Source organism: Odontesthes bonariensis, chromosome 5 (assembly GCF_027942865.1).
Source record: "Odontesthes bonariensis isolate fOdoBon6 chromosome 5, fOdoBon6.hap1, whole genome shotgun sequence".
Lineage (NCBI taxonomy): Eukaryota > Metazoa > Chordata > Actinopteri > Atheriniformes > Atherinopsidae > Odontesthes > Odontesthes bonariensis.
The window spans coordinates 15,820,652-15,846,006 of NC_134510.1; the positions used below are offsets into that span (position 1 = coordinate 15,820,652).

The following is a 25,355-nucleotide window of genomic DNA, read 5'->3' on the forward strand; positions in this document are numbered from 1 at the left end:
CATCAGAGAGAAACATCAGAACAGTTATCTGGTTGTAGACAAAGACATGGCTGTGATCAACAAGCTCCTCAGCAAATCTGTGAACAACCCCAAAACAGCTAAAGACTGGGAGGTTAGTTTTGCTCAAACACAAATAAATTACCTAATATAGGACAAAAATCCTTGTATGGTTTTTGTGTTCAAGTGTGTGAGCTCTCTGCTGTTTAAACACTTTTTTGAGAAGAGGCAGTCACTGCTCACTTACAGCAATCACGGAAGCAGAGATGCTGGCAGTTATCCCTGAGATTATGGGAAATCCCACTGCCTATATATGGACATCCTTTTTCTGCTCCCCTCTGTGTGCCAGAACCAAGTTTCACTTTCCTGTAACGGAAGAAAGAAACAGAGCTAACCAATGAGCCGACATCCGTTCAAGCTTCCAACCAATGAAAGTGAAAAAAACCCATAGCGTATATAAGTGAGAGGCTGCCTTTAGAGAGCAGACATGTGGTACAGCAGAGTGCAGAACTTTACAGAGAAATCAGGAGCTATGAAGTTCATGTCAGAAAATATTAAGGTGCTTTATTTTGCCAGCAACTGTGTGGAGCCCTATGTTGAGGTGAGATTGCTATAGATGCTGATAATTTACCAGAAGGTTCCCATTTGTAAAGCAAAATTTGCTGTTCTTTGATTGTAAAATTGTTTGTCACGATTCATTCATAGATGCTTCCTGCTTATAATCCAGCAACATAACTGTCAGTTTGCTTGTGGGACTGGGTTAAAATAGCATCTTACTATCAAATCTAAATATAAATCTGGAGCTATATGAGCACTGTCTGTAAATCCACATGATCCTAAAGGAGAGGAACATTCTTAAAAGCAAGAATGGAACTATATGAGAAAAAAAAAAGTTAAATCATATTTGTTTTCTCACCAACCTTTTTGCATCTTGTTCTCTGTTGCAGATTATCACAGTGAAGGACTCCAAGCGTCGCCTCAGTCTCTGCAGTTCAGAAGACTCTGAGCCGGAGGAGCAAGAGTATCAGGAGGTTGATGATGCTCTCCCTGAGCTGAGCAGCCAGAGCCAGCTGTTAGATGACGGCCACCTGCAGAGAGTAAGTTATACGAGTTATATAAGCTTGAGAGGGCATCATCAGATCTCCAAGGACATCATTTAATCAACAACTTATTTTCCAATAGCTCGCTGCTCACATGCCACCAAGGACCCAAGGTTATCCGTGGCATCTGGTCTACAGCACAGCTATCCATGGGAGCAGCCTGAAGACTCTCTACAGAAATATGGCTGATCTGGACAGCCCTGTGCTGCTGGTCATCAAAGACATGCACAAAAAGGTTTGCATCTTGGTTCCTAAAATCCCAAAGACTTTTCAGTACAAGTGCCGTCAAACTGAAATCTTGATTAACAAACTGCTGTGTATTTATTTTCAGGTGTTTGGGGCTTTTTCGTCTGATCCATTCAGAGTCAGTAAATACTGCTATGGTACCGGGGAGACCTTCCTGTTCAGCTTCAACCCTGACTTCCAGGTAAGAGTGGAATCATTTTTGTTACCTACACTATGGCTATTAGACTGAATCCATCATCAGGTCTGAGAGCAAGTTGTCCACAATACTTGAATATTAGTTTCTTATGTTTTATCTTTGAATTTTCTGCAGCAATACAGGTGGAGTGGGGAGAACTCGTACTTTGTGAGCGGCAACTTAGAATCTCTGCAGATTGGTGGAGGACGGTAAGTTATGTGCTCACTGATCTTTTCTGTAAAACATAGAAACATAGAAAAATGTAATTTGTCATAAAGTAATAATAATAAGACCATAAATGACTGTAAATAGTATTCTGGGATTTATCTAAGTTTAGAGATAACAACTTTTTCTATATTATATTATAAATTGCAATGTTTTACTTTTTGTTAGGGGTGGCTTCGCTCTGTGGCTGGATGCTGATCTGTACCGTGGTTCAAGCTTTTCCTGCCCTACCTTTCAAAATGCACCTCTGTCCACACATGAAGACTTTATTATTGAAGACATTGAAGTCTGGACTGTGCAGAACTGAATGGGAACATTTGAAATAATAAAAAAACTAAGCTGTCCTGTCTGGAAAACTTCAAGACTTCGAGGAAGACGTTTGGCTTAGCTCCTGCTTTATCCTGAGGGAGCGTTTGCCATCATCTCTGCAATCGGCTCCCGTAGCCAACGTGCAGCATGAGGTCTATCGGACTAGTTCTCACACTGGTCTTTCTGCTTGGCCGAACTGTATCTGGTAGAGACAAGTGGCTGCATGAATCCTGTAAATCAGGTTCCTGCTTTTTGTTGAACTACTGCCTATTTATCAGCACCTCCATGCTAAGCCCAGAAAGTAGCTGGCATATCAAGCTTTAAGCCGTCCGTGCCCTGCTTTGATTATGGAGAGCATTATGACTCAAAGTTCACCCAATGTGTTGGATGAAAAGTCTGCAGCCACTGTAAGCACATTCAGAAACTAAACACTTTTTATTTAATTTTATTTAATGTTGAAGAGCGATATTTTTCAATATATTTCTTCTTTTGGTGTGTGTTTAGAATATTTCTGTTAACTATATGTTGAACATCTATGTTTAAGTGTGCCTTTGTTCTCATGTTAAAGCCATTCTTTTATAGTAAAGACACTGTAACATCATAGGGATCAAATCAGCCTATTTGATCTTCTACAAGAGGTTTGGTTTTGATGCTAACTGATGTTTGCTGTTTACAGAGGAAGGGACCTCAACCGTTAACCGTCACCTCTGCTTTTGTAAATGACACACCTACATGCTGGAGTACTTTGAGAATTTTAAAACTTTTTCGTATTTTCTATTATCTAAATATTCAGATATTTTTCATCACAAAAACTGAAGCAGGAAAGCAAAGTCAACCTCCTTGTATGTCAGTTAGGTTTGCTTATGTGTGTTTGTGTGTGTATCTTAGGCTGACGGGCAGTGCTGGCGCTGCCACTGTTCAACCTGTGAAACTGCATTAAAAAACTTTCCTGTTAAAACCGAGTAAAGCAGTCTTATTTTGTCATCAATGAAACCGCACCACACCTGAACCACATCACCTTTGCTACATGGTTTGTTCTCCCGACAGACATAAGAAGTTAACAGGAGAGTGTAAATCCAAAGTGAGATTTGAATCATTTAAAACTGGCTCAAGAATTTGTGATATAGTATGACAGGCGGACAAAACAAACACCTTGAAAAATTGCTTTTGAAAGCACTCATGAAACACTGTCGGAACAAATTAGCAGTCCCACAGACGATAGGAAAGAAAGTATCTAACCAGGGAGCTGTTTTCAGTGCCACAATCTTCCAGACCATCATACATGGAAATGATGTTTAAAGCTCTGAACCCTGTCTACACCAATAAACAACAAGGCAATAGAAACCAGAAGAAATCCTCAGCTGGCATTTTATTTCAAATGTGGTGTATATTTGGGATTATTTCAGTGACGTTTGCATATGTTGAAAACAGAAGCTTCTTGTTAAAATTGGAAGCATAAGGCACTTATGGACAGAAGTATGACTTAAAATCTGTTATGAATCGTGTGATTCATCTCAAATTCCTAGTTTAATTTCCAGCAAAAACAAAACTGTACTTGTATAATTTTGTTTTACTTATTACGACATTATTTGTCTCTTACAGATGCATATTTCAATAACAACGGCCGGCACTACGCCCAAAATCGAACGCTGCACGTCATGTTGCAAACTGTTTCACTGCCCTCTGTGCCTACAATTTAAACCAGCAAAATTGTCCAAGCTGCAGAGCCACTTAGAGGCACATACAAAAGGTGGCATTTTATTTAAAGGTAAGCATAATGTATTTGTCTGTTTGTTTGTACTCATAAGTATTAGCCAACGCTACTAACTTCTGGCAGGTTGTGGTTTGGTTTGTAAAAGGGTAAAAGGAAAATGAAGGGAATGTAGGCTGCAGTGAAGAACATCTGACACCTCACTTTCTGTCTTTTAGAAACCTATCCCAGTAACTAAATCCTGGCAACTGGACAGAGAAAACTGGACTACAAATTCAGGTAAGAGTATAAAGTATGTATAATGCATGTATTCATATTAATAGTTGAGTACTCAGGAAGAAGAGCAGCAGGCAGAAGTCTCCAAGAGAGCCAGACTTGCTGATGTGGACACACCAGTGGAAGGCGTAAGCTTTTGCACAGTATCTATTGGTCAGATACTGTTGGTGTGGCAGCTATAGTACAGACATCTTTCTTTCTGTCTTTTCCATAGGACTCGGTTGAAGATCGCATTCTTCAAAATTGCAGACATGCAGCAGAGTGGGCTGAGGCCAACAAACCACTGTTGTCTGCCAGAGTGGACCTGCCTGACGTTCTGGGCATGGGGGAAGAGGAACAGGCAGAGGCTGCTCTACAGTATGGGAGGTTGTGGAACGAAGAACTGGACAAGGATGAAAGAGAAGCGATCCTGGAGCCTTTCAAAATGATATTTCACAATATTAACGACAAGTTGATATTTTGTGAACAGGTCGACAAAAACAAAGATTTTTTTTGTCATATTGTGAATGTTTGACTGAATAAACACTACAGAACATTTGATCATGTTGTGACTTGGTGTGCTTTTTATGTTTTCTCATTGATCACTTAATAATTTGACTAAGATTATACTGTAGATAATATCAAGAGTTAGGGTACTATTTAGTGGTACTAAGGTGTTCCAGCAGCCCTCTCTCTCTCTCTCTCTCTCTCTCTCTCTCTCTCTCTCTCTCTCTCTCTCTCTCTATCTCTTACTTTTTCTCTCTCTCTCTCTGCCCCATTTTCTTGTATGCTTATGTGTTTGTCTATGCGTCAACTGTCTAGTGTCATTTGTGTATATTTGTGTGAAAAAAAAAAGTTTATATGGTGGTATGTTGAAATATAATGGAAAATAACTGTAGTCGTGTATGGGCATACACTGTGAACTGGAGGAAGAGAAAGAAGAAAGGGGGAAACAAAATATATATATATATATATATATATATAAATAAATATATATATTTTGATGGTGATGATGAAATTGTATATGTTGTACAAGTCTACTAATAAACAAAGTAACAAAAAAAAAAGAACATAATTGGCATAGACATAGAACCAAACATGAAATTTATGGTGGTTAAGGATAAAAATACAGAATAATACAACAGAAAAACTAATTGAAACAAATATATATATATATACATATATATATATAAAGACCAGTGCGATAAAGTCAAAATGAAATGATAATGAAATAGCAGTGACTTACTCTATAGTACACAATACAATGTACAGTATAGGCCTATGGCATCTTGTGAGATGTTGGCTTATGAATATGAGCCTAAGAGAAAATGTGTGCAGTGACCAAACAAAAGTTTACAATACAAATAAAAACAATAGACCGGGAATTGATAGATTTTATGTCGTACTGTTAACTAATTAATTTATTTGTGTGGACCTCTTGAAAAATATAGCGTTTAAAATCGTTTAAAAATACGTGCTTCCGATACACACGCTTTTATTTTGAAAGGCTTCGAATCAACTTCCGGTCCTTACAGTGCACTTCCGGTCCTCACAGTGCAGGTCTGTGGGTCCTGACAGTGCAGGTCTGCAGCCAGACTCTCTTGGAAAGAATCAATGATATGTTAAACCAAATCGCACTCTGGCGGCAGATGACCGTCCATGCACTTTAGCAATGCGGATCGACAACGTCTGGGATCGACGGCGAGGGTCTGAATTTTGACAGCTCACTGCTTTGCGATGGCTGGAGTCCAGGCTACACAATCAGTCCAGGAGCCTCAGGTTGATATTTCAAAAACCAGCCCCGTGCCAGCTGAGGGATATGACAAGAAGTGTATTTTCTGCAAGATCGTGAACAATGAATTGGGCACAGAGCTTCTTCACAGCGTAAGGAAACGTGGTCGTTGAGTCATGTTGAGAGCCTAGCTAGCTAGCTAGCTAGCGTTAGCCTGTGTCTTTGCTGTGAACATGTCAGAAGCAAAGTAGCTAATTAGCTCTGTAAAACTTGGTTTGTGAGGATATAGCTAAAGTGTCATCTTACTTTTGACTGTAGCATGCAAAACAGTAACCCTCACATTTGAGTCTCGTGCTTTAGCATGTCATGTAAGGTGGGTCACAAAAAGGGAGAAATATTTACTCAGACACATGCTAACGTTAGGGCAACTATAACACACAGAAAGAACAGATTTATTTATTTATTTTTTAAATCTGTTTTTTTTTTTTTTTTTTTTTTTTTTGCTGTTGCAGGATGAAGAGGTCTCATGTTTCAGAGATATTAAACCAGGAGCTCCACATCATTACCTGGTTGTCCCAACAAAGCATGTTGGGAACTGTAAATCACTCAGGAAAGATCACGTGCCTCTGGGTAAGGTTACATAGCTTTTAACTGATGTTTTCTGTGGAGGTGGTTGCACTTTGATAAAGCATCTGCATGCAGTTTTCAATCCCTGTCGGTTCACGAAATGTCAGTGACAAAGCATTGCTGGCCAATGTAGTCTTACATTAAATAGTTTGCCACTGATAAAAGGCCAGTGGAAAATGAGATGTGTTTAATAGCAGATGTTTAAACCTTATCAAATACTTTTTGTTGTCTTGGATAGTGAAGCGGATGATCGACTTAGGGAAGGAGATCCTGCAAAGAAACAATGTAACAGATCTCGCTGATGTCAGGTGGGCTACATTTAGCAGTCAGTTGTACTTCATTGTGACTGCAGACACCCTGAAACAGTTTCACTGAATCACCTTTAATGCCGGAACTGTGATGACATGAGTTTGGATCGATGATGCAAAGATGAGCATCTGTTACTTAAACTTAACCCCCTTTCTTTGTCTGCAGGTTTGGTTTCCATTGGCCCCCATTTTGTTCTGTCGCACACCTACACCTTCATGTTCTTGCACCTGCCAGTCAAATGGGCCTCATGTCCCGCCTCTTCTACAGACTTAACTCCTATTGGTTTGTCACTGTAAGCTATTTGCTCCAGTATTAAAATTGTCACTATATGTCATTTTAGGATTCCAAAAGTTCAAGTTATTACCTCTCATTGCCATGTTCGCTCACCTTTGACCTGACTTGTTTGCAGAATCGTACAAAGGTTCACAGGAAACTTGCCACACCAAATGGGATTTTTTTTCCTCATACAAGTCTCTCGTAAAATGTTTCTTGGAGGAGCTGTGGTTTAAGATGTTGTGGGAATGTGTAGAATCTCATAGAAATAACCATTTTTGTGTTTTTGGAAGGGGAGAGTGAGGTGAGGTGTGTTCAGTTGAATGGTATCTGTTGTATATGCTGCTAGCTTTCACTATTATCTACACACTGGACTTATAAAGTAAAAAAAAAAAAGGTTACAGAACTGTCCATCTGATGTCTCTTCTGTTTGCATTTCTTAATGTTTTACAGGCAGACCAGCTGATTGAAACTCTAAACTCTAAAGAAGACTCAAACTGATCACTTTGGAGCCAGTAATCCATTTCTCAAATCACTGAACTATGATGAAGTACCTACACATCCTGCAGATGCCTTTTTGGGTGATACAGAAGTTACTTCTCTGTTTGTTGAGCATGTGGCAGTATTTCAAACTGTTGGCATACCTATAAGAAGTGGCTACTTGATTTTTAGTTTTTATATGGACACCTTTAGAACTCAAAGTCAAGCAAAAGTTTAATTGAAGCCAAATTATTATTTTTTTTTACCTCTTTAGACTTGCAAAATTTTACGGATAAAGTAAATTGCATCTCCACGAACCTGCCGTTAAACTATATAGAGATGTTCACGGACCAAGGAGCACTGAAACAGAGTGGTTTCAAACCCAGGGACACAGATGCAGCTCATAGGCAGTCTGATCTCCCATCCTGCTTAATAGGATAGGATAGGGTTTGTAGAGCTTTTTTTTCTGCATTTGAAAACAGAGAGATTTAGTTTATATGATTAAAACTTGAATTGATTTATTTTTTTTCAGTGAATATATTGAATGTTTTAGCTGTGTTCATTTTTGCGGCCTGGCTGGCTTTGATCAAAGTATGAAGCACTATCTTCATTAACTACTGTATTTGCCTTTAAAGTGGATTCCTCAGGTTAATTCCCTGGAGCTGAAAGTAAAGAACAGTATGAATCAATATGAAGTCGACAAGCACTGAAAGCAGAGTGGTGCTTTTTATCAGCGTGGATCTGATATTTGATTTGTTGTTCGGTGTAAATGTCATTTGCGATATGTTTTTACTAAAAAGTGCTCATAGACTGTATAAAAAGATGGATTTGGACATTGTGATGTCACTCATTGATTCTAGCGCAACTATTCTGAAACCTTTAGGGTTCTTTTGTCTTTTAAAGCAGACACAAGCAAAGGATTTGACTGAGAACCCATAGTCACTGTGCACACCTGTACAGTATTGTTTTATTGTCCATTTTACTCTAATAGGGACCATATTTAGAAAATGAGTGAGTGAGATGAACCAAAAGTATCGGTTATAGCCATAATAAGAGCTGGTCTAATTCTCTAAATTATATGGAAATCGCTTCCTTTGGATTCTCATTTAGCACTCAGTCACTGGAGGGAGTGTCCTTTCTGAAGGAAAAGGAGGTCATTCCATCCCACAATTCCTTGTGGCCACAACATTCAAAACTATGCTTAATCTTTCATTTTTTTTACCAACTGGAATGCATGTAAATAAATATGAGGGGAGGAGTCGGTGTAACTTTTTCTTTACCCTTTTTGAGTTACAGTCCATAATAATGAAGCAATACTTTCCATTTTTGTCTTAACATGCTGACATAATATCTCAAATTTAGCCTCTGTGGAAAAAGTACAATGAGAACATGTTAGACGAAGTACCTGATGGGCTTTTTGTGGAAATGTGGTTATTTATTTATGGAAACTCTGTTGTTTCACCACTCCAGACCCCCATGACAGCTTAGTGTAACAGCAAACTATTGTTGAGCAGGATTCCTCCTACCATTTGAGTTTTTCCCAACTTTTTTTTTTTTCTCTCTCACCAGCCCCTGCTGACGGTGAGATAGAATGCAGCTGAAAGCGCTCACACATTTGTTTCTGTACGTCCATCTTTTATACACAGTTTATGGTATTGCCATCTGTATTATTGTATCTGAACTTATTGTAAAACTAAACACACTATGTATTATATAAAAGGTATGCACTTTAAGCTTTTGTCTAATTTAAAAATAAATAATAGGGCATATCATTGCTTTTCGGTGCCTTTGTATTATCTGCTCTAAGCCTCGGTGCGCACATTCTTAACTTCATTACGTCAAGCAGTGCTTACAGCACCTGAAGTCACTCTAAGCACCCAGGATATTGTTTATTTTCTTCATTTTAATACCTTAGCATGTTTAAGAAAAACAGTTACAATTTTTGGGGCCCATTCACTTAAAAAGTATCCAGAATTATGGTATGCATCTTTTTATTAATCCACTTCCATTTTGCTACTCTATTAAAGCAGTATTTTTAGTTTGTTACGTGTCTGCCTGAGTGTGGTTCAACTATACTCAAACTGTCACAAATGCCTAATTCCAAAGCACGCTTGTAATAAATACATGCTCCAAAGCACCAAGCCGAGTCGGATCAAGTTCATCCTATAGCACCATATTGTCTGTCACTGGCAGCCTCGTGTTCTCTTCTTCGTTTGTTCAGCCTCATTAACCCCCTCTGACCTTATTTCAGCTGCTCACTCCTCCACTTTCCCCTAATTAAAAAAAGCTGGAGGAGGAAATGCAACAAAGGTAGTTTAGCGGTCTTTGTAGTAATTGTTCCTTAGACCTGGTGTAACAGCAATTTCCCACTGTGTCTTGTAGATGTTCTTTTGACTTCCTACTAGATGTATCTATGTAAGTGTCATCTGTTGAGAATTCTGAGCTTTTACTTGGGTTGAAAAAGAAAGAAAGAAAGAAAAGGCTATTCTTTCATGAAGCAAATCTAGTTAAACATTTGGTGCAGTCCTCGTGCTATTTGTCTATTACAAAGAATGCTGCTGTGAGGTGGCCGTGCACTTGTATGTGGCATGCAACCTGAATCAAGGCAACAACTCTAATCCAAGTATCTGGTCACAGCAGCAAAGTGATAACTGCCTGATCATCCTTCCCCTGCCACAGCATCTCCCCTTCAAAGTCGACCAGCCTCTGCTTCCTGGCCCGTAAAAGTATTCCCACCAGTTTATTAGAGATAGTCACATAGTGCTCAAACAGCTTCCCAAATTCTACAGTGATCACTTTCCCATCGCTGCCACCTCCATCCAGATCTTTCTCTTTCAACTCTCCAATGTTCCTTATCACCTCGCACAGCTCCTGAACTTCTCTGCTGATGTGTGTGTGAGCATCCTTCCCACGCTGCTCTGTCAGGGAGCCCTGCGCGGGTCGTCCGTAATCATCCCGTCCCCTCTGAGGGGCCGCCACACTCGGCCTGGTGTCGTTGCTGAAGGGGTTGTTTTTCTGGTACTGCTGGTGCTCGCTGGACCACTTCTGCCAGTTGTCTTTCAGGCCTTTCACAGAAACAATGCACACTGCAGTGTCATCGTTACACCGAGCAGGAGAGTGGACATCACCCTCGGTTTCACTGGTGGTGGTGCTCTGGCTGTTGGTCCCCATCACTGACTCAAGTCATTTCTGTGTACAAGAATATACTTTATATAATACATTATAGAACTATTTTAAAGCTTTTTTTTTTTTTGGTAATTATTCATAATTAAACAAACATATCTAAAACGTTTGATGCAGCAGAGTAAGTATATGAATGTATGGTTACATATGACTGAGATTTAATGATGATTAGCAGTGACAGTCACAATCCAACCAGCAAATGCAACTGAGATTTCATCAAAACGGACAAAAAACCCCCACATTATTTAAGCATCAAACCATATATTAAAATATAAAGGTGTGTATCCTGCTTTCTGAAGTAACCTCGAACTTCACACAACAATTCACAGATCCGGAGAACATCATCCATCTTACATGCAACCGATTCGATCCTCAACAGCAGTAAAGCTCCATTGCAGTCAAAGCGCAACAGTCCCTGGTTACACTGTAACTATTTTATATCATTTAGCCACACTCCAGCTTTGCTGACAGTAGCAGGAGGGAGTGCAGATGCCGATCGGTCATCAAGCGAAATCACTCTGATGGACATCTGTCTTGGCCAATGACGTAAAGGATTCGACCTGGACAGCAAATCAGCGCTTAGCGGGGCGGGGATTTAAGGTCTCTGAGTTAAAGCAGATTATGCTCCCTTTTAGAGAGGAGAGTTTATCCACGCACGCATGTCTAAGATACAACACTACTGATGACAAGAAGTTACAGGCTAATCTAAAGTTTTATATAAAATTGATTCGGGTGAAAAGAAGCCAACAGTAATAATGTTATTAATAACGTGACAACAGAGAATTATGATATTTAAGGAAAAAAATGTATCATAACGTGGGGATAACACAGACATGTTTTTACAAATATATGTTACGTGGTGTTTAACACTGAAATGAATGCGATATCAAATTTTTCTGCCATCTATGGGCACGTCGTCACCAGGTGGAACTCTGCTTCACATCCCGGTTTTGAGCCGGACGTGTTATGAATGCGCAACAGAGATGGCCACTTCCAGCAGTAGATCATGCCTCCAATATTTATTACATCTCGCTCAAGACAATCTGGATTTCAGGTTCCCGGTAATGATGAAATTATCTCCATGTCTGTCTGGCTCTTAGTGTAAATGTTAAACCTCTTCGGAGTCGGCCTCCTCTCTCAGTTTGCTGTGTAAGCTTTTTCTTCATTCAAACTGTAGAAATCCTAAGCTTTTTTCTTTTCTTTTTCTGTTTGTGGAGGGGTATGATTGCATTTAGGTTTTGTTTTCAGGTCAGAATATTTTTTTCACGTGATAATAACACGATTACACGTTTCTCCATCACACCTCCTCCTTCACACGAGCATGATTTCTAACCCCGTTCTTATCCGTAAGTCTCACTGTGTAGAAAAAGACCAATATGCATGTTTATGTTCAGCTTTTGAAGTCAATGTAGTGCTCTCATGCAATTAACTATTCCTCCACAGCACTTTAAAACTTCACACGTTCAATACTGCACCTCTTCTGTAATCTTTACTCAATCTGTCTGTCTTAAGTTAGACACTCTTTCCATGTGATGTTTCCCAACACAACGTAGAGCCTATCAGTTTTCATCTCGTATGTGCTAATTCTTGCAGGAAATTAAGGCTTTGCTGGCTCTCAGAGCGAAATCATTCCGTCCTTGTGAAAACTTCAAAGAACAGGTTCGGAAGTCAACACCTGCATTTACCGTTGTGTCCTTTTCGTTTTATGTTTCGTTTCCTAACACATTGTTCAGCAGCAGACCACTAGATCAGAATGTTCTTAATTTCGTCCTCTCTTCTTGTTTCCCTTTAGTCTCCTTTCTGGCGCCTGGATGGTTTGTCTGAGGAGGATGTGCGCAGTGTTATGGCCAGATCTGTTTGTGCAAAGTAAGTGCTTTAACTTGGCTAGAATTCAATTAGTGGCCCAACATCTGTTGTAAACATAACATGCTGAAGCCTCGGTTATACGAAGTAGCTTCCGCTTGTGTTACGTTGTTCTTCCAGGTCCGCTTTTGAGCTGTGGGGCCATGGCCAAACACACAGTGAACTCAGAACATCCCTCTTGAACTACCCACCGGAAAAAATGGTTTGTGCTGTTGTGTTGGACAGACAAATGCTTGCAATCCCATAAAAGGTTCCATATGAAGCATAGAGAACACACACTGTATCTTGATATATGTTTAATTTCTTTCTGAACAATCATCCCACATCTCCCCAGAGGCCATTCGTGCAGAGAGACTCTTCTTACAGAATTAATGTCTACACTTTCAACAAAACTTTGCTGTTTACAGACAGAATCAAGAGGATTGATGTGAGTATTTAATGTTGGCTCAATTGACATTAAATTGAGTGTCTTGTATCTTGTGCTGGTGTCTTAATGACCGTGCTCTTATCTCCAGGATATGGAATATCTTCCCTTTGAGGGCACGGTGAGCCTGAAGAGTCCCCAGCACATCTTCTGCTTGTTGGAGGATTATGGCACAGACCCCAACAACATTCCAGAGCATCCCAACTACATCTACTTTGGCAGATGGGTGAGGCAACTTTGATTAAACTGATAAAGGGAGCTGGGGATCTGCAGCTAAACCCTTGTTATACTTACACATCAGATAGCAGATGGTCAGCGGGAGCTGATTCGCTCTCACAGCGTGAAGAACAGACACTTCATAGGAAACACCAGCATGGATGCTGGTCTCTCATTTATCATGGCTAACCAAGCTAAAGTCAAAGAAGACGACCTCGTGTTTGACCCCTTTGTTGGCACGGGTAAGTCCATGTTGCCTCTGCTTCTCAGACATAAACGCAGCTGTAGACAGTCACCCACTGTATCAGTGAATGCTCCCTCTTCTTTTTCTCAATCTGTTTAAAGGGAGCCTGTTGGTGGCATGTTCTCATTTTGGAGCTTACGTATGTGGAACAGATATTGATTACAACACCATTCACGGCAAAGGTAGGTTTGTCAGCTACAGCTGCTTTGTCGTATGGCTGTGCTTTACTCTGTTGAACACAGAATTGAATCCAAGCGTGCAAATGATGCATGTGCTCAATTTCTATGCAGACGAAAGCCGAAATGAGTTGATTTTACCACTGCCCCAATTTGCCAGCAGTACCTTTGTTTTGCAGGTCGGTCTAGCCGTAAAAACCAAAAGTGGCGAGGACCCGATGAGAACATCAGAGCTAACCTTCGGCAGTACGGAACAGAGAAGATGTATGTGGACGTGATGTTGTCTGATGCATCCAAACCTGTGTGGAGGAACGCTCCTATGTTTGACGCTATCATTACCGACCGTAGGTCCTTAGTTCATTCAAAGGATTGTTTGCCTAGATTCATGTTGACAGGCTTCAAATTGATGATAAAACCTTTTGTCTGACTTTCAGAGATATGATGTGGTAAAGTTTCATTCTTTTTACATCCCTTAAGTTCTTTGTTCAACTTGAATTTCAGTCAAATAACAAAGAAAGAAAAAAAGTACATCATTCAACACGTTTCCTATGATTGCCTATTGGTTACTATTTACTGGGTCATTTGTTTGAACCGCACTCAAGTCCAGCATTTCCCCAAACTAACTCTGGAGGAGTTAGAATTTTTCTTTATGGTTTTACCAACACAGCAGAGATGCTGCTGCAAGCATGATTCATGCTGCCTGAATTCTTCTTACCAGCACAGTGGCCGTTTGGGGAGAGTTTAACGGACACACTGTTGCCACAATTCACAGATGTGTCCTAATTTTTGTTTGTTTATTTTTGATTCATATATTGCGTTTTGTTGGTAGCTCCGTATGGTATCCGAGAGTCTACAAGAAGAACAGGTTCCCACAAGGACATTGCTAAACCCCCTGATGGCAAGTAAGTTAACCAGGAAATGCTGCATTATTGTCTTGAATTGTATCTCTAACATTAATAAACCTGCCGTAGTTTTTACAGACATAAAACGTAAAGAAAGCACGGAAAGCCTAGCATTTATCTATCACTAACTTCTCTTTAATGTCGCTTGAAACGGTTCCCCGCTTGATTTTAAAAAAATGGACCACTTCAGAAAATCCTTTTGCGTTGAATGTTTTGCTATCATTGCTCTAATCTGAACCTTTGTGTCCTTCTTTTCATCTTTTGCCCAGCTATGTAGACTCTCACGTACCCGTCTCACAGGCGTACCACCTGAGTGACATCTTCACCGATCTGTTAAACTTCTCTGCCCACCACCTGGTCACGGGCGGGAGACTTGTCTATTGGCTGCCGATCTACAGGCCAGAGTGAGTAAACGCACTCGGTGTCATCAGATTATAATGCCAAGCAGCCATAGGGCGGCCTTTAACGCCCTTTTCACATGAGACGTGTAACATTAATGGCTTCATTAACCTTTTAAAGTGACAGCATTCAGTCATTTACATATTGGTCATTTTCTCAATAGTGTTCCTCACGACTTGTGAAAAAAAGAGACAGAATGTGCGTGTGCGGAATATTCACTTATTGCATAGGATTGGACAATGTGATGTATAATAAAATGGCCCTTATAGAGTCATTGGTAACTCACAACAAAATGTTGACGATAAAAACTATTCTCATTAACCTGCCAAGCGCAAGTAGTTGGGTGAAACATGCCAGTGGAGGATGGATGCAGCTGTAAATATCCCTTTTCTACATATTCAAGCTTATTGAATGTTCAAACTTGTGAAGGTTTGATTTCAATACAGTAACAGCCGCTATCGACTTGTAGGAAACATTTCATCAAAGGATAATGCTTCCAAATTTCAAAGGATGGGATCAGTTGAAATATTGATATATGGTTGGACGGAGCAGGTCCGATGGTCAGGTACTGAGTGCAGTTTTTTTATGTTGCATACATTTTCTCACTTAAAAATAGCTCTAAACTTGTATTTACTTTGGATGCAATGTATTGAAATAGAATTGCTCAGTACAAATGATGACATGAAGTATAATAGCCACATCATTAATGGTTAAAACAACCAGAAGTCGACATGGAAACTTGACTCCTTATATTGTTAAACATAAAAAGACAAACTTCGCACCTTACTTGCTGACTGAGCATTGACAATTCGGCCTATCAGAAGCATGATGGGAAACAAGGGCCATATTAATTGCACTGCTTAACTTCTGTAAGGAACATCCACAATTGGAGAAAGCTACTGATTAAATGGAAACTAGTGGTATCACGTGAGTGTTTCGACTGAAATTTTGCCTGGGCGGCATGAATGTCACATCCATGTGCTGTGTGAATTATGGTGCGTTTCCAGTACAAGCGCTATCAGTTACAGCTATAGGTTTCAATGGACAACTCAGCAGTTTAATATGGAAATAAGAAAGAAGAGCCAACCTTAAAAAAAAAAAAAAAAAAGAAACTTTTAGGTGAGGGGAAAAAGAAGGCAATTTCAGGAAAGATAATCGATCATCGCCTACTTTGCGGATAAGATGGATAATTCTACCTGTCCTTGAAGATCCAACAAACAAGTGAACGCTTAAAGATTCAACGAATACTTCATTTCACCCCACGTTAATGGGGGAAGTGAAAGTTGAACTCTTAATTTATTTGCTCAGTGATACAGAATACATGCATGTTGACTGATGGCAGTATGTTGGCCTCCTTAAAGGGGCTCTTGGTTGCATTGCTGTATGATGATACTGCTTTCAAAGTTATATGCAGTAGCCTATTAAAGTATAACCCCAATTCCCAAAAAAGTTTGTATACCGTGCAAAATGTAAGTAAAAACAGAATATAGAGTTTTATTCACAAAAATCAATTGCAAAACAGGGGGACATTTTTACTATTGTAAGAAAAAAAATGAGCCCATATGGAATTCGTTGGTAGCTACAGGGCTCAAAATAGTTGGGACAGGGCCACGTTTTACTTACTATTACAGCATTCTGTGAACTATGGGAGAAGAATGTTGTCCCATTCCTGCCTGATATGGGATTCTAGCTGCTCAGAAGTCCTGGATTAAATGTTTTCAATTGGGGAAAGGTCTGGTCTGCAGGCCGGCCATTTCAGCACATAGACTCTTCTTCTGTGAAGCCATGCCATATCGTGAGAGATGCTGGCTTTTTTAGATGAGCGCAGATAACAAGCCAGATGTTCCTTCTCTCTTTTAGTCTGAGGTGTATACAGTGTATACAATTTGGATCCTGTTCACATACGGCTTCTTCTTTGCATGATAGAGCTGATAGAACTGCATTTGTGGATGCCACGGTGAACTGTGTTCACAGACAGTGATACCTGTAATCCTGGAAGTATTTCTGAGCCCACGCAGTGATTTCCATGACAGAATCAGGCCTGTTTTATTGCAGGGTTGTCTGAGAGCCCGGAGATCACGGGCATCCTGAATTTTACCCTTGTCTCCAAATCCTCAGAATCAATTGATGATATTATGTACGGCAGATGATAGAATATTCAACATTTGCTCCCTTTCCAACTTTTTTGATCTGTGTTGCTGCCACCAAATGTAGGACGAGGCAGCTTTTTTCATGAAACTGTAAAATTTTTCACTTTCTGTGTTCTATTGTGAATGAAAATTTTGTGCTATAAGAGTTTTGAAAATCATTGTATTTGGATTTTATTTACACTTTGCACGGCTTTCTTTTTTTGGAATTGGGTTTGAAACATGCCACCTCGTGTAAAGCGTGCTGATTTCTATGACTATCATGTGAACTCTGCATCTGTGACTAATTACTGTTTGCAGATTCAAACACATTCACATTTTGAAACAAAATTGGAGCGTAACTAATCTTCAGAAGCTGAGAAAAAGAGCAGTTTTGCATTTAATGCCAGTAGGGGGCAGGCTCACACCATAAACCAGAGCTGCATCACGCTTGCTGCTTTTGGGCACTGCGAACATCATTTCAATTTATTGTTTACTAATAAATTTACCCCATAATGTGACGCAAAAGGGTTATTATAATGTTAATATGTTTGTTTTTTAATTTGAAAAAACTGGCTATAATTAAACAATCAAAATGTAAAACTTCACTCAGCCATATGACTGTCTCAAAAATACTTTCCACCACTCTTTTATGCTTTGATATTATACTTCCCAGCATTTCCATTCAGCACTGTTACATTCCTGCTCCAATAAGCACTTTCCACTCTGTGTCATTTATATGAATGTCAGTGTTCAAACAGAACAGTACACAGGTGTGCTGAGGTAAACCACATCTGACACTACTGAGCTGCTTTTTAGGCTGACTCCTCTGAAACAGTGTTTTATATTGTTAAGTGTTTCATGCACTAGCAGAAAGTGAATAAGTGCAGGTGTGCAACTGTAAAGCTACCAACAGACTGCCACATCAACCAATGTGAGGGCAAGAAAAACCCCACAGGGCCTTCCTCATCACTGATTACAAGACTGTGAGGGAGATGAGATAATCCTGTAGATTTTGTGTGTAAGTGTGTGCTTGTGTGTGAGAGATGAGAATAATGTCTACAAACACAATGCGTGTCTCACTTTGCTTCTCTGTACATATCAATACATATGCAAGAATGTGTGTGGTCTTGCGAATGACCATAAGTTTGTGTCATCATTTTCAAACATTTGTCTTTGCTGCTCATCTCATCTGCGCTCGACACCGTGCCTGTCAGAGCGCTGTGCCAAAATAAACATCTGAGGCCCGCCAGGCAGGTCAGATATATGAATTATCTGCCTCTATGGTCCACAGGCTGACCTGTGTATGTGTGTGTGTGTTTGTAAGCCCAGACGTGGCCTGTCTCCTGAGCCTAATCTGGGGCTCTACAGGGGAGCTATCATGTTTCTGTTGCCCCCCCCCCCCCCCCCCCCCACACCTGTGTGAGTGTGTATCTGTGGCTGTAATAGAACAGTAGAGACTGTGTGTGTCTGCAAGCTTCATAAGGATAGGACACTACTGATGTGTTTATATATATCTATCTACACACATGTATATATGTATATATATATATATATATATATATGTATAAAATGTATATATGTATAAAGAGCAATCTGGTTGAGTTGAATTGTGATAAACTTGCAACTACTGTCGTAGTATACAGGCAACATAAAGTCCTGTCAGCAAAAGGAAAATGAAGAAGGAAAAAGAATCAAGACAGACGATGCAATTTCAGTCATCACAGCCATAAAGTTTCCTAATTACAACATAAACTAGTGAAGCAACGATATGAAGTGGTTACATTGTCAGCAGTAATGCAATACTGTTGTAGAGTTAATTATTTATCATTTCTCCGGTTATTTTTTTTTTTGAGTAACAGTTTCTGGACATATGCAGTGATTTACCAAAATGTTAGTGACGGTGGCATAGATAAAAACTAAGGCATTCCGCTGCACTGCCTCTGTGGTAAATCTCCCCTTTAGGAAAAAAAAAAAGAAAAAAAGATGGATAAATGGTAAACTTTCTGATCTTCTGTTACTGTCGAGCTACTTTCTTTTACAAGAGACTGCTGGGGCCGTTACCATGCCATTAAATGATATCAAATGATAGAAAAATAAAGCCAAAATGCAGAATCAGTTTATGAAAATTCAAATCACTGGAATCAAGAGGGTAAGTAGCAGCCAGGTGCTGCTAACCAAGTGCAAGTCAACTCCAAATTCAGACCAAAAGAGTTTTAGCTCAGACACTACATGCTAACTGAGTAGCATGTTGAAGTTAAGGTAAATAATTTTTTTTTTAAAAAGGTTCAAATTGGAGAAAGAGTGAACAAGCATGGCTTGTTTAGAAGGGTTTCAGGAAAAAGCCTCTTTAACGAGAAAAAACGGCAGCACAGCTTGGGTTTGCAAAGTCGCGTCAGAACAGACCACAAGACTTCTGGTACAGTGTTCTTTGGACTGAGATGTTTTGGTCATGTTTGGTGAAAACCAAACACAACATTTTAGGACACCTCATAGCAAATGTCAAATGTCAGGCATGGTGCCGCTGATGATTTGGGCTTGTTCTGCAGCCACATGACCAAGACACCTTGCAGTCATTGAGTCGACCATGAACTCCTCTGTGGATCTAAGTATTCTAGAAACAAATGTGAGGCCAGCTGTACCACAGTTAAAACTTGGCTGAAATCGGGTCATGCAACAGGACAATTACACACAATGCTTCTGTATTGTTTTACCATTGTTTTAGTTTAATACATAATGACACAGTGTAAAATGTCATGAGTTCATGAATACAATCTGAGGTTGTATTAACCTAATTTTTAAGAACTAGGTCCTGTAGTACAAAGCATAACAAGTGGCTTAGCAAGGTAACTTAAGGACCAACACCGGATTTCAGGATCACAAAGCTGGTTCACTTATCAGCAATTAAGCAATAAACACATAAAAAAGCACAGCCTCCTGACCAATCAATTTTCTTAGAAAAGGAAAAAATGAAAAATCCACCTGTGTGTGTACAATGAGAATCTCTGTTCGACTGCATTGGTAACTTGCTATAACTGTTCGTATGCATTGGTAACTTACTATAACCGTTCAACTCCATTGGTAACTTACTATAACCGTTCAACTCCATTGGTAACTTGCTATAACCGTTCAACTCCATTGGTAACTTGCTATAACCGTTCAACTCCATTGGTAACTTACTATAACCGTTCGACTCCATTGGTAACTTGCTATAACCGTTCAACTCCATTGGTAACTTGCTATAACCGTTCGACTCCATTGGTAACTTGCTATAACCGTTCGACTCCATTGGTAACTTACTATAACCGTTCGACTCCATTGGTAACTTGCTATAACCGTTCAACTCCATTGGTAACTTGCTATAACCGTTCAACTCCATTGGTAACTTGCTATAACCGTTCAACTCCATTGGTAACTTGCTATAACTGTTCTCCTGAAAGAGAATACTTAGCCTGAAACGTCGGCTTTCACTTTCACAATTCTTTTTCTATTTTGTCATCTTTTCTTTCTGTTCTGGCTGCTGTAGCTGTGTTGCCTCTCAGCCTGCTAGAAATATATTATTGTGATTGGCTGTCTGGTGCTAAGTCTGCCTGTTTTACACAAACATGCAGATATTCAGAGTAGAATAACCTGGGTTGACTTACCGAGTTGATAGCCTGTGACGTAGTACAGCTTAGAGAGATCTAAGATCTCAGATCTGTTGGGGTTAGTTGTGCCAGATTGGCCTAAAAAAATCCCAGATATGTTGAACCTGCCTCGAGACACAGGCACCTGGAGAGGACCTGAAGAATGTTTTTCAAATCATTTCCTGATATGTAAAACCTTAGAATTTAAAGCGGGAGTGCTTTCTTATTCCCATGACTGTGTATATACATAAGGACAGTTGGGGTTAATTTTTAATTTTAAATATATTTAAAATAATTTTATTTCTGATAATGATGGCAAAAAAATAAAAGAGTTTGAAGTGACTCCAAACAAAACCCATTCTTTGTGTCAGGCTGTCCATCATGAGACTGACCGTTGTACGTATACAATGTTAAACCAGATGGTGGTTATTTAAGGAAAAAGATCCTCATATTTGTAGATTTAACCTCCTAATTTTGAATTTCTGCATAGGCAGGAGTGAAATGTTAATCCTCACAGTTGAAAAAATCCATATAAGTGTGAAAGAAGAGGAGCTTGTGAGCAGCTCCATTTTTTTTTTAAGAATGTGTCTACAAACGCTAAGGGTCACATGGAAAAAGTGAAAACCAACCCTTGTCTCCACTCAACCTTCTGCTCCCCAGTAACTTGTTCTGATTGGCAAGAGAGAATTATCGTCTGGCTACATCACTGCTAGTCACCGTAGCGACCAAATATCCCATCACCACTGTGGCCCACATGTGGCCTAGGCAACAAGACAAACAGGGATGTACAAATCTGCCTGTGAGTCTGGACTGTTGCTCCTCTGACTGTGGTTTGGAGAAAGTGCTACTGACACAAATATGCAAAAAACATACATCACCGGCTGTTAATAGGCCTTAACCTGGCTTCTCTAGTGACAACAGAGCCAGCAGTCAACCTGTCAGCTCACATTCACTTTTTCCACCTTCTTTTTTGTACAAAAGGAGCTACCTAAGCTTTACTAGCCAGGGTTTGACTGCACTGCTAGAATGTTTAGTGTTTATTTAAGAAACACAGAGAGACATTCACAGAGAAAAGAAAGACATTAGAGTTGGCTGCAAAGAGAGCTGGCAAAGTTAGATTGTTATTTTGACAGAATCAGTCTGTGTCTGTATCCTGGCAGCCTTTTAATGGCCCCCAGATGAAATCTGGAGTGTATCGCTGTCACAAACTAACTTTCTCATTTGTTCTCATTCAGTTTTTTACGCAAAATGTTGTATGCTGAGATGAGGGGAATTGATCTACTCTCTGCTCTTTTCCTTTTGGAGTCTTATCAACAACTGGATGTGTGTGTGTGTGTGTGTGTCCTGTTCCCAGGTACTGTGAGGAGATGGTTCCTCTTCATCCATGTCTCCAGCTCATCAGCAACTGCGAGCAGACACTGTCCAGCCACACCTCACGTCGCTTAATCACCATGGAGAAGATCAAAGAGCCAGAGGTGTGTTTGTATTATATTATCTGGTTGTTTTGTGGGAGGAAGTTTATCAGCTAAAAACAGCGGAAAAAGAAGAAAAACTATCGTTTATTATGTAAAAAATTTCTCAGTCACAGTGTAAGACTTTTTTTTGCAGAATAATCTGTGACATGCTTTGAATGATGAGATTAGTACACAAATGTGCTTTATTTTCTTTGTTGTGTTATTCCACGGTTTCGTTGCATCGTCTTTCCTGAAGATTAGCTTTTCCTTTGGGCTCGTCATTCATCTGGTTACTGTGCAGAAACACATCTATATTATTGTTTTAAATTGTATTGCGGTTATAAGACACCACATGCCTGCGCAGTACCAACCCGTGTGCCACAGAACGTTAGATGTATTTCTGTGCGTGAGCCTGAAACAGCATCACAGATGAATGTAGGTAAAACACGCCTGTGCCTGCCTGACTGTTCTTCAATGCATTCATCTTCCACTTCACAGTAATGTTCTGTATATGCAACAGCGTATTAATGTATGTAGTATGTGTGAATGGCTTTACATGTCATCCCACTGGAAGTGTTGGTATCTGTCTGTCTGTATGGCTTAAGTCCTCGCCATCTGGCTGTGATTGGCTCATTTCTTTCATACTGGAACCGTAAATGGCTTAATCACACATCATAAGGAAAACTATCCATCTTTGGATCTGACATCCATTTCACTTCAAAACCCCAAATTGCTCCCATAAAGTGCCTTGTATAACTCACACACATTCTCTCACACACACACACACACAAACACACAGTTGTGTGATCTTATCTGATTGGTATCTATCTAAGGTTGCAGTTTTTATTTCCAAATAGGCCAAAGTGTGCACCTATCTGCACTCTTTAATGAGGGTTCACAGCTTGATGTTGTTTTTTTTTTTTTTTTTTTTTTATAAATATGCTGGTATGACTTTGATGTGTGTGTGTCCACGCTGTTTCTGTATTTTGACCATGATGGAGTTGGTCTCATTGCTGTAAATGTTTGCTTTTTAACAAGAACCAAATGATCTGTCGTCGAAATTAGTGATAATAGCCGCTGTTTTCATTTGTCAGTTTTGTTGCCACGTTCCTTCATCCATTTCCAAGTAGACCTATTATCCCTTTTTGGTTTTGCACTTCCCTTGAGCGTGTCATATAGATTTGCTGTCCTTGCATAAAGTTGGCAAAGTCACGTGTTATTCTCTGCTACTGGAAACATCGCTTCTGCTCTGCCCTAAATGCCATGTTGGCAGCTCAAACATTCAACGTTACTCGTAAAACGAGTAACACAAATGTGTAATTTCGACTGTTGGATTTGTTTGTGCGTGCTTCTAAACAGAGAATGAGCAGCTGCTTTGCTGCGAGCCATTTTATTTTTGTGGCTGGAGTCGCTTCCGCGAGCTACAGCACACATGTTCTAAATTGAGAGTATACAAGAATCCACAAGGGTGTTCATGGTGAAAATCTCATGTCAGAGGGTGTACATACCTGTTGTTGACATTATTCTGTAGTTACCAATAAACTACGCCTCTATGAAACATGTAAAAACATTCTAAAGTATGGGGGTAAATGATTAATGTTATGTAATTCATGTTAAATCATAATGTTGTTGACTGCCGAAACAGCTTTGTGAATCTATGAACTGAGGATAAGATGTGCTCTTTAATTGAGGGTCATGATGAGGTTTTTCTCTTAGAATGATCATGGAAAATGTTTCCAGGTTGCTTGGCAGCATCAGCAAGCAAAAGAGAGGTGGTGCAGACACTTTACAGGCCCAGCATTGGAGTCATCACTTCCAGCTCAACTCACCTCATTATTCCTCTTCTCATCGTCTCTCTTCCTCCCTTCATACCTCTGTTGATCAACGGCTCCTTTACAGCCAAGACAAACAGTTTATTATGAAGAATTTATAACAGTTTATATAAATTATTAATAAAGCAAGTCATGGTCTTATAATGTAAACATGGAAAAAGTATGCAAACCTTGTGACGTTTGCATACTTCAGGTGGCAATCATTGCTTCATTTACAGGAAAGAGCACCTTTCTAAAATATCAATAGCCATCTGTATCGGAATTTTTTTTTTTTTAATAGTGTGTCAGACTGTCTGTGAGGAAAAAGGTAGCACTTTCATTAATTTGGGTGAAACATTTACAGTACAGTAACCTATATTTATTTTATTTTGCGTAGGAATTGGACAGCCTGGCTCATCTATCAGACGCCCGCTTCAGCCCCTACCAGGGACACAACGCCTTCAGGGAAAAGTATTTCTGTGGACTGAACAAAAGGTGCATCAAAGAGGACTCAAAACCTGATAGCAGTGGAAAGTGAACGAATCAGCGCCCCCCTCCAAGATGAAGATCAGCAAATCTCTGGCATTTCCAAATAGAAAAGAAGAAACATCTTAGATTGTAAATTACTGTCAGTACACTCAAAAGGAAGACAGTTTTTTTTTAACGAAGATCTCGTGTTTTTATTTCTTTGCCAATAAATGGATTAAAACTGTCCTTTTGCTGCTTCATGATTATTAGTCTCAAATGACTTTTACACCTTGTGATCAATGTTATTACATGATATTTTATTGATTTAGTGCTCTGTTTAACGTTGGGTCAAAAGACAAAAAGTATCAAAAGTATGATGAAAGCTGATATAGCAGATACTGAGATTTTCTGTCTTTTTTGGAAACGTAAAAACACTTTTTGCGCTTAACAGCATATATTTGTGTGTCTAAGGTCAATTCAAACAAGCAAAAAAAACTACAATAAAATGTAATGCTGCACTTTGTTTGAGGCTGCCTAGATGTGAACATTTCTCATTCAGTGAGTTAGTCTTTATTTCCACTTCAGGTTCAATCATGCTGCCTTAGCTATATCTTCATTTTGGCAACTTGATACTCTTGCTCTTTCTTTTTTCATTTGCCATTTTTGGGCAGTTTTCTAGAAAATCTAACTTCTAACAGGCATTCTTTAATTGTTTTTCTGTCACGGAATGCACCGCCCTTTACACGATTCTTGAATGGTGTATTAATCTGCCAGAAGTGGACTTCAGCCTTCCCATCTGTGGGGGAGCCTTTAAAAAACAAAAAACAAAAACATAATCAAAATGTTTTACAGTACAAATTACAGCCACGGTCCTGCTTTATTCTGATTGAGGGAGCATGTTTAGGTGAAAGAGTCAGACCTTCCTGTGTAGACAAGGGCCCAAATGAAAGGGTGTCCCCAACCTCTCCACACCACTACAGTTAGTCAGCAGCTTTTGTTGTTTTCTAACCATAGTTTGCATGCA

At 39.6% G+C, this 25,355-nt stretch overlaps 4 protein-coding genes across 7 annotated transcripts; 3 read left to right on the plus strand and 1 right to left on the minus strand.

Annotated features, from left to right (window-relative positions):
• Nucleotides 1–498: 498 nt before the first annotated feature.
• LOC142380695 (nuclear receptor coactivator 7-like) lies at nucleotides 499–2,982 on the plus strand. The gene is made up of 6 exons (XM_075466591.1): nucleotides 499–598; nucleotides 945–1,094; nucleotides 1,180–1,332; nucleotides 1,429–1,524; nucleotides 1,654–1,727; nucleotides 1,912–2,982. The coding sequence occupies exons 1-6, from the start codon at nucleotides 530–532 to the stop codon at nucleotides 2,048–2,050; spliced, it is 681 nt and encodes a 226-aa protein (XP_075322706.1). The 5' UTR covers nucleotides 499–529; the 3' UTR covers nucleotides 2,051–2,982.
• Nucleotides 2,983–5,566: 2,584 nt separating this feature from the next.
• hint3 (histidine triad nucleotide binding protein 3) lies at nucleotides 5,567–9,571 on the plus strand. Of its 3 annotated transcripts, none has more exons than XR_012769794.1 (5): nucleotides 5,567–5,902; nucleotides 6,263–6,380; nucleotides 6,616–6,685; nucleotides 6,852–7,263; nucleotides 7,413–9,571. XR_012769794.1 is itself a non-coding variant. In XM_075465038.1 (5 exons), the coding sequence occupies exons 1-5, from the start codon at nucleotides 5,756–5,758 to the stop codon at nucleotides 7,423–7,425; spliced, it is 465 nt and encodes a 154-aa protein (XP_075321153.1). In that variant the 5' UTR covers nucleotides 5,567–5,755; the 3' UTR covers nucleotides 7,426–9,570. The 3 variants fall into 3 exon arrangements, 2 of the variants coding, with proteins under 2 accessions (XP_075321153.1, XP_075321152.1); XM_075465038.1 differs by having other exon boundaries at nucleotides 6,852–6,968; nucleotides 7,413–9,570; XM_075465037.1 differs by having other exon boundaries at nucleotides 5,568–5,902; nucleotides 6,852–6,978; nucleotides 7,413–9,570.
• LOC142379775 (actin-binding Rho-activating protein) lies at nucleotides 9,389–10,680 on the minus strand. The gene has a single exon (XM_075465036.1). The coding sequence runs from the start codon at nucleotides 10,608–10,610 to the stop codon at nucleotides 10,071–10,073; it is 540 nt and encodes a 179-aa protein (XP_075321151.1). The 5' UTR covers nucleotides 10,611–10,680; the 3' UTR covers nucleotides 9,389–10,070.
• Nucleotides 10,681–11,584: 904 nt separating this feature from the next.
• Nucleotides 11,585–24,575, plus strand: trmt11 (tRNA methyltransferase 11). Of its 2 annotated transcripts, none has more exons than XM_075466592.1 (13): nucleotides 11,585–11,683; nucleotides 12,216–12,281; nucleotides 12,415–12,488; nucleotides 12,606–12,687; nucleotides 12,820–12,912; nucleotides 13,001–13,135; nucleotides 13,211–13,367; nucleotides 13,471–13,551; nucleotides 13,725–13,889; nucleotides 14,375–14,447; nucleotides 14,717–14,851; nucleotides 21,953–22,073; nucleotides 24,261–24,575. In XM_075466592.1, the coding sequence occupies exons 1-13, from the start codon at nucleotides 11,606–11,608 to the stop codon at nucleotides 24,399–24,401; spliced, it is 1,401 nt and encodes a 466-aa protein (XP_075322707.1). In that variant the 5' UTR covers nucleotides 11,585–11,605; the 3' UTR covers nucleotides 24,402–24,575. The 2 variants fall into 2 exon arrangements, with proteins under 2 accessions (XP_075322707.1, XP_075322708.1); XM_075466593.1 differs by lacking the exon at nucleotides 11,585–11,683 and adding an exon at nucleotides 11,701–11,771.
• The last annotated feature ends 780 nt before the right edge of the window (nucleotides 24,576–25,355 follow it).

Coding starts and splice junctions, on each gene's coding strand:
- LOC142380695 (XM_075466591.1), top strand. CDS start 530: ATGAAGTTCATGTCAGAAAATATTAAGGTGCTTTATTTTGCCAGCAAC. Junction 1,333..1,428: donor TCAAAGACATGCACAAAAAG/GTTTGCATCTTG, acceptor ATTTATTTTCAG/GTGTTTGGGGCTTTTTCGTC. Junction 1,525..1,653: donor GCTTCAACCCTGACTTCCAG/GTAAGAGTGGAA, acceptor AATTTTCTGCAG/CAATACAGGTGGAGTGGGGA.
- hint3 (XM_075465037.1), top strand. CDS start 5,756: ATGGCTGGAGTCCAGGCTACACAATCAGTCCAGGAGCCTCAGGTTGAT. Junction 5,903..6,262: donor GCACAGAGCTTCTTCACAGC/GTAAGGAAACGT, acceptor TTGCTGTTGCAG/GATGAAGAGGTCTCATGTTT. Junction 6,979..7,412: donor ACTCCTATTGGTTTGTCACT/GTAAGCTATTTG, acceptor AATGTTTTACAG/GCAGACCAGCTGATTGAAAC.
- LOC142379775 (XM_075465036.1), bottom strand. CDS start 10,610: ATGGGGACCAACAGCCAGAGCACCACCACCAGTGAAACCGAGGGTGAT.
- trmt11 (XM_075466592.1), top strand. CDS start 11,606: ATGGCCACTTCCAGCAGTAGATCATGCCTCCAATATTTATTACATCTC. Junction 13,368..13,470: donor TGACCCCTTTGTTGGCACGG/GTAAGTCCATGT, acceptor ATCTGTTTAAAG/GGAGCCTGTTGGTGGCATGT. Junction 14,852..21,952: donor CTGCCGATCTACAGGCCAGA/GTGAGTAAACGC, acceptor TCCTGTTCCCAG/GTACTGTGAGGAGATGGTTC.